Here is a 13101-nt window from a genome sequence, read left to right as displayed (position 1 = left end):
CTTGGCAGTTGATTTTCCCCCTCTCTGCATTATAGATTTGTTTCTATAAAAGTTAGTATCTGTCTGAGAAGTTGTGAAGAGGTCTGTTTTTTCTTTTTAATCAAAAAAATGTGTTGGATGTGCTCTTGTGGGTATATCCTACCTGATGTTTTAGTGATAAGAGTTGTGTTGCTTTGAGGATAACTGTAGTATTGCCCAAGGATTTCTGGCAACACACAAATGGGCCATGCGTTCTGTTTTACCACTGTAGCAACACACAACTCTTGTCCTTGCCCCTAATAGCATGTAGCCAGAAGTGACCGGAGCCTAGAGGTATGGACAACAAAGAGTTAGGGGAATGTCCAAGTGAACAGTAAGAAATAATTAGCAATCCAGCATTAAACAGCAGCTGCTCTGTCTTTCACAAATTCTCAAACAATACACAATTGTCAATATCAAGAGGAGAACTCTCCATGGTGATAGTGCTACTATTAAACACTGGATTAATCTTGATGTCAGAGAAAAGGCTGGGACTCCATGATGCCTTTCCCTGTATCATTTCCAGCTTGAACAAAGGTTATAGTATTAAGGTTGTTTATGTAGAAATTTAACTAAATAAAAACAAACATAACACTGTGCAATCCTGGGCCCTTCACATTGTACAGTTGTTGCACTACAATTCTACTTTAACTGCCATGATTTTTTTTCCTATGGAATCTGGGATTGACAGTTTAGGGAGGATCATTTAGGACTCTCAGCCAGAGAATGTCTCTAGTTTTCTGACCAAACTACAAAACCCAGGATGCCCAGAGGTTAAAGTGGAATTATAGTATTGTAATTGTGTAATATGAAAGGGCCCCTGTACAGTCTTCTCAGCCTGAGGATGTAATCCTACCCCTACTTACCTGGACGTAAGACGTATTGAATGCAAAGGGATTTACACTGGAGTAAAGAATTGGAAAAATTGGGGGCAGAGGTTGCCATGCCACTCTAGCCAAAACAGCAAAGCAGGTTTACTTGGCTTTGATAAACTGTGACCCACGTCATCTAACACATGCAGCTGGAAATATTTTGTGCATGGTTGGGATGGGAATCATATAGTCCTCCAGATACTGCTAGACTACAACTTGCTTCACTATTGGCTATGTTGGCTAGGCTGTTGGGAGTTACAGTCCAACAGCATCTCATGTGATTCTCTCTCCTGGTGTATGATAAAAGCTAATATGCAGGCTCACAAACTAAAAGGGCAGTTGGGATTTCTCATTGGATGTGGGGCACTTGAGCAAACATAGCAGGAAGTTGTTTTCTTATAGTGGCTTTTCAAGAGGGATGTGTGTGTGTGTGTGTGTGTGTATGTATGTATCTGCCTTCAGGTCACCTGCACACTTATGGTGACCCCATGAATTTCATAGAGTTTTCTTAGGCAAAGAAAACTTAGAGATGGTTTTGCCAGTTCCTGTGGCAAAAACTGACTTGTCCTGTATGTATATGCCTTCATGTCAACTGTCAACCTATGGTAACCTCATGAATTTCATGCCCAACTGTATTATAGCCAATATCTTCAGATTATATCCCACCCCCACTAAGATTACTGATCAGAGCACTACTGTTGCTGAGACGGTCCATGTAAGAGCAGCAGCCATTTGTGCTTTAGACAGAGTTTGGAAGTTACTTATGTGGGCAACAACTTTGTCATTTTTCACACTGCCTCAGTCCCCATGGGCACTGGGCACTTTTTTAAAGCTTTGTTTATAGATAACACTTTTCTGAAGTGTTTGTTTTTCAGGATTTTCCAATATGTGTTGCAAATGTTCTTAGAAATCTTAAGTAACCCAGTTATCTCCTATTCCCTCAGGAACCCACCTTCTTTTCAGGTTGTCATCTGAGACCTATCTCCTTTGCTACCAAAAATCAGATGGGCAGTCAATGGAGGAAAGCCTCTGCTGCCCTGTTTATGTACAGTTCTTGTGTGTGTGTCTATGTACCCTAAAGTCACCTGTTAACTTATGGCGACCCCTTGAATTTCATAGGGTTTTCCTAGGCGAGGAATACTCAGAGGTAGTTTGGCCAGTACCTTCCTCTGAAATATAGTCTATGACACTTGGTATTCATTGGAGGGCATATTGATAGCAAAACAAGGCATACCATAAAATTTATTTACCTGGGGAACTTGCTATGACCACCCCTATCGCTCCAGGGAAATACTCAGCAAATTCTCTCTCTCTTTTTCCATACCTTGTTCTCATTCTACAAGTTACCTAAGTTTAATCATACCATGGCTAACTGCCTAGGTACCAAAGAAGATTTGCAACACATAATTAAAGGCTGTCAGTTAATATACATAACATTTATTGATGAGTCGTTGTCTCCTAATAATACAAAAAGATTTCTGTAATAGTTCTGTGTTTCTCTTGTCCTTCCCAATGTATGATCATTCCTGTTCTCAGGGAGCTTATTGCTAAAGACTCTGGTTGTTGCCTTGCAAATGTGTCTTTGTTTTGTTGTTGTTAATTGCCCTCCTATTGATCTCAACCCATGACGACCCTCCTGATGAGACATCTGCAAGACTTCCTGTCTTCCACTGCTCTGCCCAACTCCTCCAAACTCATACTTGTGATCATCCATCCTGCATGTAGCAAATTCCTAAATATTAGCCGAACTTTGATGAATTTAGCATTAGCTTTCTTTTGAGACCTAGAATTTAGGTGGCAGCCTGGGCAAAGCTAATTAAATTTAGCCACAGTTTCCCAGAATCTTTCATCTTCTACTCTCCTGTTCATATGCTGGGTCAAATAAAGTAGTGATAGATGTTTGGTTATAATGCTGGCAGGCTGCTTTTCTTCAGTGAACTGTATTTCTAATACCTCTGCGGTGAATACTTCTTTTGAGCTCCAGGGAAGAGGGCAGACATACTCCCAAGTTGATTTGCATCTCTTTCCAGGTAATTAGCAAACTAACTTGCATGCCATGTCTTGTGAGCTCTGCAGGCAGCAAATCACATTTGGTGAGCCTGTTTCATGTAATCACATTATTTATCTGACAGGTGAAATGCTTAAGTCAGTCCCTAAAACATGGAAAATTATTAGATGAAAAATGATAATGCACTTAACTGGCTTCCTATTTTTCAACTGTATTTTTGTCCTGTTTTCAGATTACCTAGTTTTTAACTGTGATACATAGCATTTTTCTGTTGATTTACTTACATATGTGTATGTTTAGGGAGATATTTCGATTCCTTTAGAGTAGAGATACACACTTGGGGCCTTCCAGATATTGGAGGCCAGCAGAAATAGCTGGATAAGCCACTATGATAACCCTAACTGCACTACTTGGCTTTTATATACAGTATTTGGGTTTTCAAGGCTCTTTGGATATATTATTCTATTCTTTACAATCATCTAAGGTAGATTGGTAGCTATATGGAGAAGAAATTGTTCCCATATGAGGGTGCTGAGAGTAACCTGATTTATTGGCAGAACATGTTGAGGAGGTTTGTTTTGAAAAGCAACTTTAGGTGGAAGTGGAAATGGAGGATTTGCGGGAAAGAATGAATCCTTCCCCTAACTGCTGGTTTCCCCTCCACACTAGCCTGAAACTCTCACACATTCATACAGTTTCTATACGCTTTCTCATACTCTCATGTCTCTCTTTCTCACACACAGGCACACACACACATAAGGTATAAAAACTGAATTAAGAACAGATAATGGAGGAAATGTAGATGAGAAGAAAAGGTGGGAAATTGAATTTTCACTAATTTTTCTTTATATTCTCTTTCTCTTGACACAGACATTTTTTTGGGTTTGGAAACAACCGTTTCTTGATGCAAAGGGATCTTGTAGCACCATTGAGATAAACAGAGAAAAACGTTGGTAGCTTAAGCTTTTGAAGTACTTGCTTATAGTTGACCTCATGTATAAATCAAGGGCAGGTTTGGGGGGGGGGCAAAATTATGAATTTTGATATGATTTGTGGATAAGTCGAAGGTAAAACTTAGGGGCATATTATAAAGTATGTAAAGGATGAAGCAAGGGAATACGATGCCAAAGAACTTATAAAATTCTGGCAGATATAACTGTTTGTGCTCAGCCTAAAGGCTGGCTGGATGAAGAGGGATCTATGGTAAATGGTGGCTGTGTGAAGTATGGGAGAAGTGCCAAGGCATGGATGAGGATAGGAAAATACATACATGTCAAAAAGGATGAAAAGGCAAAGCAAATAGTGACTGTTAGCAGTAATTGTAGCCTTTAATTTTAATGTGATAACTTTGCCTGATTTTAACCCAGAAAAGCTGACAAACATGCAGCAATATCTTATCCAAATCCTTGGAAACCTGGGCGCGTTACAGACCGCCGGATTGCGGTGGTCTGGCTCCGCCTCCGCTTGCAGTGTCTGGGAGCCATGGTTTCATGGATTCCTGGTCCAGCACTCAAATCACTGCACAGTGTTGGCCCCATAAATGGGATATCCTGCAAAAATATTTCTGAAGATGATTTAAATAAAGGATTCTTCCAAGGATATTATTAATCAAAGCACTTAGAAGACTAGGTTAACAGCCAAAACAGGTCAGCCAGCATAGCTATTTGATGTATAAATGCTCAGGAATACTTCCTATATATTCCTTTTGAAATGCCTCCCCAATGCTTACTTGTTATACTAATTATTTATTGACATATTTTTTGGACAGACAGGAATATATCAATAGTGGATTCCTATTAAAACCTGCATAGCTGAATTGGTTTGTGGCAGGATGGCATTTCAGTCCAAGTTGTTTGCATGTGAACTTTGTGCAAAGAGGACTTTTCCTTTTGAATCTTTTAAGACTTTAATAACAAAGCCTCTGTTCAAAGCATAAGGTTGTTAGTGAAACAGGGGAAGCAATAAATAGATGGCAAACAGAAACTAAAAGTGAGCCTTTAAAACACTCTGAAGGCTTTGTCAAAATATCAGCTCTTGAAAGCAGTGCCTAGCAAGAGCTTTCATTTGTCATTCCCACAGAATGGAATTGCCCTTTCAGCCTGAAAGTGAGTCCCATTGTGAGCAAGGCAGTGTATTAAGCCTCTGAGAAGCAGGGGGTCTGATTCAGCTGATTACCCATCAGGTGATATTTCTCCTCCTCCATCTCTCTTTTCACCCTGCTTTTATAACTTGTGCAAGATACTCTGCTTCCTACAGTGGCTAGCATTTATGCCACTGTTAGAATTGCTTAGAATTGCATCAAGTGAAAAGGCATTCAGACAGAGCAGGAGTAGGCAAAGTGTGACCCTTCTGGTGGTGTTGGACTACAGCTCCCTGCAATCTTCATTCCTGGCTTTGCTGGCTAGGAGTTGCAGTCCTACAACATTTGAGATAGATACAAGGTGTGATCCAGCTAATGTATTCCTGTCCTGTGTTTGCCTCCAAGGAGCTTCATCATTTTAACATCAGAGCAAAGTTGTCAAGAAGGCAGGACTAATGAAGATATAGTGAGAGTAGTGCTACTCAAAGAGATGGTCCCTGGACCAGTTCTGGTCCACAAGCCATTGGCTGCTGATCCATGGAGAGTTATAAGGAAAGAAAGAAACAGTTCTAGCCAGTGGACACAAATATGATGCTAGGCCCTGGGTTATTACGAAAATGAAATAGCCAGTCCCCCACATCAGATAAACCACTGAAACTGACCAGACTTTCCCCATTCCTAACCTAACTCCTTAACAGTTGAGTGGATGCACAACTTGACAACACTAGGATTTTTTTTGTAACAAAAAAGTAAGCCCTTTTGCAGCTCTCTTTCTGCCTGAGAGCATAACTGAAACATGATTAATAATTTCAGATGCACTATTCTTAGAAATTGATTTGTTTGCCTGTAAGGTGACATGTTACGGCTGAGGTCCTAACTGGACATGTGCAGCATAGGAGTTTCCATGTGCACAACTCCACTATGGCTCCCCTGTCACCAGATGATAGAGGTTTAATTGGGGCTGTCCCTGCCAAATCAGAACAGTTGGAGGGTATGCAGAAGGGTCCAGCTGTGCTAGTCACCTATAGTGCATTACTACTACTTGAGATGATTCTAAGCATTTCTCTGACAGTTTGGTAAGGCTCAAATTCTATATGTAAATTGTGAATTCATTCTCTCACAGCCCAGTCCTTATGTAATCAAAGCAGCACCATCTGCACACAGGAGAGGTATGTATCAGGAGGCTAGAAATGCAAACGAAAAGGTTTGCAGAAATGCAGACGAAAAGGAAAAATTGCCATATGCAAAACAAACTATTCAAGGTAGTACAATGAATATTGAGTACTGGTATGCTCAGTGGGCAAAATAGTTGTTGGTGTGTGTCTTCAAGTAGTTCATGACTAATGGCGACCCTATTTTAAAAAGTAGTTTATCATAGAATCATAGAGTTGGAAGACACCACAAGGGCCATCCAGTCCAACTCCCTGCCATGCAGGAAATCCAGATCAAAGCATCTCCAACAGACGGCCATCCAGCCTCTGCTTAAAGACCTCCAAGGAAGGAGACTCCACTACACTCCGAGGGAGTGTGTTCCACTGTCAAACAGCCCTAACTGTCAGGAAGTTCCTCCTAATGTTGAGGTGGAATCTCTTTTCCTTTAGCTTGCATCCATTGCTCTGGGTTCTAGTCTCTGGAGCAGCAGAAAACAAGTTAGCTCCCTCCTCAATTTGACACCCCTTAAATTATTTAAACAAGGCTATCATATCACCTCTTAACCTTCTCTTCTCCAGGCTAAACATTCCCAGCTCCCTAAGTCCTTCCCCATAGGGCATGGTTTCCAGACCCTTCACCATTTTAGTCTCCCTCCTTTGGACACGCTCCAATTTCTCAACATCCTTTTTAAATTTTGGTGCCCAGAACTGGACACAGTATTCCAGATGGGGCCTGACCAGAGCAGCACTATTACTTCCCTTGATCTAGACACTATACTTCTATTGATGCAGCCTAAAATTGCATTGGCGTTTTTAGCTGCCGCATTGCACTGTTGACTCATGTTCAATTTGTGGTCTACTTTGATTCCCAGTTTATGATTTATGGTGACCCTATGAAAGGTTTTTCGTGGCAAGATTTGTTCAGAGGAGGTGTGCCATTGCTTGCCCTTGAAGATGAGAGCATGTGACTTGCCCAAGATCACCCAGTGGGTTTCAGTCCAGCACTCAAACCACTATGCCATGCTGGCTTGGGCAAGGTATAGATTTCTTATCAATCATTAGAGGAGATGGAAAACTGGAGAGAGGGCCCTGAAAAGAGTGACATGCTTGGCTAAACAAATTGTGTGATATCTTCACACAAGATTTTGTTGCAATTTCCAATTGTTCAGCAGTTACTGACATTTGTCACCCTTAATCATATTAGAATATTGGCCAGAATCCTGCAAGAGATTTATGTGTGTGTAAACAGTGTAGTGCTGTGCAATGAATCCCATTCTGATCCCTCCCAGTCCCCATTTACTGGGAAGCAGCTGTTTTGATTGTTTCCCAGTCACTTGGGAAGCAGCTAACTGGGGGTCCCCTCCTCTCCCATGAGATCTCCAATGTGGCAGGTAGAAAGAGGGTCCCTGTTCCAGTTCCCCCTCATACTGGAAATTGCTTGCAGGAAGATGGGTAAATGGGTTGCTGCCAGATTGGCAAGGGAACAGACCCTCATCCATTCCAGTGGCTGCTTCCTGGTAAGTGGAGAGTGGGTGCTGATGCAGTCCTTATCCCCTAAACCACAGGCAATGTAGGGATTGCGAATACTTAACAGTCACAAGTAGATAACTCTAGGTTATGCGTTCATAATTGCCCAACAGGATTCCATCATTTTTAAAACTATAAAATAGCACAGTGCCTTTGCCAAACCTGCATTTGATTTTCAGCTTTTATTTAGGCATCTGCCTTAGGTTTATGCATCTCTTTGCAATAGTTTTTGGGACCTCCCCAAGTAAGCTGCAATCCTGTGCCCACTTATATCTGGGACTAAACCTCATTTAATTCACTGATACCTGTTCCTCGATAGATATGCAGAGAATTGAGCTTTTCAGATATTTTTATTTGAAATTTTAGATATTCTGACCAGAAATAGGAAACTTTATTCCGCTTTTTAAAACACTACTTAAAATATGAAGCTAATGGTGAAGAAAGCTTACAGAACTGATTTCTAAGGTGTAGGCCAGAACTAGGACAGCATATGTCCTTTGATGTTGTTTGGTAAAATGATGAAGCAATTTTCTTTTTACAATGAAGATATAATTATTATATTTCCATTTGTGGTTTAGATGAACTTGCTTCCATGTCAAGTAGTTCTTTATGTTCCTTTGATCTGCTATGATCTGTTGGGAGGAGTCCTTTATAGTAAAATCCTTACTTTACTAATTGATTATTTATCTTTGGGTCTCTGTATGTTCAGTAACAAATAAGACATTGTCAAGTAATTAGGAGACTGGGATTATGCTAATTGATTTAGCAATGCTAGGCACACTATATGTGTGTGTGTGTGTGTGTGTGTGTGTGTATATATTCTCAGTAACCCAATTATTCTGTCCCTCTGACTGAAGCATTGAAATGTGACTGAAACACTGACATGTATCTTACTCTTCCTTTTTTCTTCCTTCTCATGTCTTTAGGATTATGACTCATTCTTTGAATCCAAGGAAAGCAACACTGTCTTTACATTTCTTGGGTTGAAACCTAGTTTGGCATCAAAGGTAAATATTTCATGATCTGAAGCATAATTTGAAGTGCTATCTCTTTCCTAGTAAATGGTGCATTCTGTGATCCAGAGGTAAAATAAAATGAAGGAGCGTGAGGTGTTCTTGTCAGTATCTGAACTTGAAAAAAGTAGAATTGTTATCTTCATGATTCTTATCCCCTTAGGCTTGACACCCAACTAAGTAGACCCTTGAATCAGTGAATTACCTAAGTGCTGACTTACTAAGTCACTGATTTAATGGGTCTGCTGTAGTTGGGACCAAGTTTAGGGGGTTAAGAATCATAAAGTTAACTCATTGGCTCAATGGTATGTATAGACTAGTTTCTGCAATTGGATTTAGATCCTGTGCTCAAAGTGTGATTAACTCAGCTGATGTTAATCAAGTTCTTTAGGGCTAAACTCTTAACAGAACATCAAGAAGTTGAGCCATCATAACTGGAAAGGGGATCATTCCCTTTGAAGTGTGTTGCATTTTTTTTTTTTTTTTTTGGATCCTCTTGAAATATAGCCAAATCAAATCATGGGGTATTCTGTCTGTAATAGTGAATTACCAAATAATTTGTAGCTGATTCATTTGGACTCTCCATGAGGAATCTCTGCCACCTATACCATGGCATATAGGCATAATCCTTTGTTTTTATTAAACAGCAACAGTGTGTTGGATCAGGGTACCTTAAGGACCACCTTCTTTCATTTCTGTCCTCTTCTGTTGTCCATTCTAAATCCAAACTTACTGATTTGTGTTTTCTGAAGTTTAGGAGGTATATGTTAGGAGTGGGTATAAATTTTCTGGAATGCTGTCTTTTCTGCAAGGCTCTGAAAATGTAGCCTTTTAGATTGTTGTTGTGTGGTCATTTCTGACTTAAGACTACCCTATCACTAAGTTTTCTCAGCAAGATTTGTTCAGAGGGGGCTGGCTTGTCTTGGCTTTGCCTTTCTATGAGGCTGAGACAGTATGACTTGTCCAAGGTCACTGGCTGGGTTTCTATGGCTCAGCAGGGATTTGAATCCCAGTCTTCTAGTGTCCCATAACAGTATGACAAAAACTCAGCTATTTTAAAAGGCCTTTAAGTTCAGCAGATTCAGCCTCTGATTTACTGGGTTTTATTTCTGTTTCATCATGTTTTTAACTCCCTCCATTACTTTTTTAAAATTATTATGTTATTTCTATAGTTGTGAGGTTTTTTTTAAAGCCTTGTGTTTTGAAGCTTTATTGTTTTAGTGTCTGGTGACATTAAAACAATAAACAAACAAACAAATATTGGATAATGCCATGACATGGGTTCTATGTAAAGAAATTCTGCAGGCTATTTTTCCTTAAGTCATTTTAGAAATTAAACAGGTTACAGAGTGTGATAGATAGATAGATAGATAGATAGATAGATAGATAGATAGATAACAATATAATTTGTTTCTCTCTCTCTCACTCTTTTAAAAATAGGAATCAGAGCCTTAACAAAGTTCCTTGAGGATTCAACAAGCACATTGTCTGGGTGAATGAAATCCTTGATGTTCAGCACACAACACTTTCCCTAGTGGATCACTGTGATACAAGCCAATGTGCACCATCAATATTTTGCTTGACACTGAAGAAGTGAAATTTGACAGTGGAAACAAATTGGGGTAAATGGTAGTGGTGGTGGTGGTGGTGGGTACTCTCCCTTCTTTGCAAACATATCTGAAGTAAATGCCAGGGACCATTGTTCTAGTAAGGCTGTGATGTTCCATTTGAATAATACAGTCTGTATTGTGAGAGCTTCAGTGGTTCTGAGCTGAGAGATGCAGCAGACATGACCTTCAACACAATTAACCATGAAAATAAGCAGTGTTGAGTTGTGAAAATATAACCTTCCCAAAAAAAAATCCAAAATCCGAAAAAAGGCAGGGTTTCGACCCCCCCCCCCCAAAAAAAAATCTAATTGTGCTGAAAATGTGCTCATAGCTATTGATAGGCCCTGGTTTATTTTTCCCATGAAAAATCAAATATCGAAAATCTCACCTCTCATCTGGCTGACATGTTGCTGTAGATTATGAAGGCAAAAATCTTCCTGCACATGACACCTCACTCCAGGGTTGAGGACTTTGCTTTGACTGTAAACTAAGAATAATCTCTTCATGCAGCCTCAGAGAAAGAATTTGCTGTGAGGCATCCAACGACATACATCTCAACTCTAGAGGGGAATGAATGCCAGGGTCTCTCACTTTGAGCTACACATTTGCCAAAGTTGATACTTATAAATTCAGTATTTATTACTCTATTTTACAGTATCATTGCTGTCAGTGAGATTCATGGCAGAACAAAGGATAAAACCTGTATAGTGCCATGGAATGTAACCAGAGCCTGTTAAAGCACTTAAACCAGAATTTTAAGCAGGTTAATAGTTCTGTTGCCTTAAAGGGAAGGTGGTATGAGGAGGTTTGGTTTTTGTTTTTAATTTTTTTTACAAAAGACAGAAGCGTTATTTTCTGTCTACAAAATATGTCACTTTACCTGCTTGTGCTGGATTAGGCTGGAATGTTTAGGATCTTCCTGTGATGAGCCATAATCAGTAGTAAGGATAGCACATTCTTTCCAAGTGGTATATCTTTGATACTTATAAATCAGGGATTTGTAACCCCTCCAAATGTTGTTAGAACACAACAGCCTGTGCCTGTAGCTAGCATAACCAGTGGTAAAGGATTGTGGCAGTTGTAGGCTAGCAATGTTTGGAGGGCCTTGTGCCCTGTCTCCCTGATTTGAATGAACAATGTCGGATTGAAACAATAGTAATGTATTCCAATTCATCTCTACTCTGAAGTAATTTCCATTGAGAGCCATTCTCATGTGAGTGTGTATAGGATTATGGCATAGCTAACTTTTTAAAAAATAGTTTTATTTATCATTTGAAGCCCCACTACTGTGCCAATTTTGAGGGGAAAGATTTTTTAGCAGCCTTCTTGTCAAAACAGTTCCCCAATACTTTCTTTTTTCCCCCTGTTTGAACCTAAATTTGTGGTTGCTTCTATATGGATGCTTTTCCATGGTTTCCCTTTGCTTCTTTATGAAGTGTCTCTGTTCTAAAAGACCACTAGATTTGCCAGTGTACAGCTTGCAGTCCCTGCATCCCAGGATGCTTACCTATACCATGGGAAGAATGAAAATATCAGAACTACAAATACAAAGATTCAGATGCTGCTGATTTTGCATCTGTTGTAATTGGAAGATCTCAACCAGCAGGATTTTAGTCTGGAGTAGATTTCCTTTCAGAACTGAACTTTTGGCAGCACTCAGAATTGTTTCTTATGTAGAACTAATAATATTTGGATATTCCAGTGTATCAGTTTACATAAATCCTAAATCCTAATTTCAAGCCCTAATTTAAAATGTAGGTGCTTATATGTGAAGTTCACATTCTATGCTACTATCCCAAAGAGAAATACTTGTTGAAGTTCACACTCAGAGAAAGTTGTGTTTAAGCTATTTTAGGGCGAGCTGGTTATAATTAGCTTAAATCTCATTCATTTCAATGAGAATTAAGCAAAACACATAACTAAACTGCAGCTTATGTTTATTGTGTAGCAGAAGAATAGGAATTATGCACAACTCCAGAGGTTGACTGTAAGTCCCATCAACCCTAGCTGACACAGGCAATGCAAAAAGAGAACCCAATGGAATTGAAACTGGGTGCATTCAAAGTTAAGAACTAATACCCTTCCTCAACAACTCTAATTAATTTGATGGTGGGAGTGGTGTAGCTGGATGCTGCTGAGACTATAAGCCCTGACTTCCTTTGGGCAGAGGGCTAGAGGACTTGAATCAGCATTTGGCTCTGCATTTCATGTGCTCCCACACACAAGCAGAATGTGTGAGAGTGTCCCTTCTTTAGTCAAGTGAGTTCAGTCTGGAGCCTCTTGATCAGGGTAACAAAGTAGTTCAAGTCCTAAAAGAATAAGAGAAGTGAAAGAGAAGCCACCCAGAACCAACCATGAAGAAGCTCAAATATTCCAAATGCAAGTAAAAATGAAATGCATAAGTGAGGCCTGTTGAAGTGTTCAGAGCTCAGGGAAGCCCCAAAAGCAGGTTCTTTGGGGAGGGAAGAGGACAAATTTTTTGTTACGAGGAGGGTGGAAAAGGCTTGACAGTCCACTGTGTTTTCCATTCCACTGTGCACATGCGAGTTCTTCAGCATGCTTAAAGTAGCATCTTAGCTAATTTTAGTTAGTGATGTTTGTGGGCAAAAGGTACAACATTGTCAAGATGCCTTACATTTTTATTTTTATGGCAGTGGGAGCATGCTACTAGAATGCAAGGTTGAATGAAAAGTTGTTTTGTTTTTATGCCTGTACCAGACTGATCAACTCACTGGTGATTGCTAAGTACAAAATTAGGCTTTTCAGTTCGTTTTAAATTTTTGTAAAATGCTTGAAATCTACCATTTTATTTGGATTATTTT

The 13101-nt window shown here is 39.7% G+C and overlaps 1 protein-coding gene across 1 annotated transcript in view; it reads left to right on the top strand.

Moving 5' to 3' along the window:
- The window catches only part of SH3BGRL2 (SH3 domain binding glutamate rich protein like 2), a 36815-nt gene extending 24270 nt beyond the window's left edge, over positions 1–12545 (top strand). Inside the window, exons 3-4 of the mRNA XM_042446426.1 lie at positions 8583–8663; positions 10110–12545. Of these exons, the coding sequence (XP_042302360.1) occupies positions 8583–8663; positions 10110–10124 (96 nt within the window). The 3' untranslated portion in view covers positions 10125–12545. The remainder of the gene's footprint in view (positions 1–8582; positions 8664–10109) is intronic.
- Positions 12546–13101: the final 556 nt, after the last annotated feature.

Source organism: Sceloporus undulatus, chromosome 1, assembly GCF_019175285.1.
Source record: "Sceloporus undulatus isolate JIND9_A2432 ecotype Alabama chromosome 1, SceUnd_v1.1, whole genome shotgun sequence".
In the NCBI taxonomy this organism is placed as follows: Eukaryota; Metazoa; Chordata; class Lepidosauria; order Squamata; family Phrynosomatidae; genus Sceloporus; species Sceloporus undulatus.
Note: the sequence above shows the minus strand (reverse complement) of the source record. Positions and strands in the feature narration are given on the sequence as shown.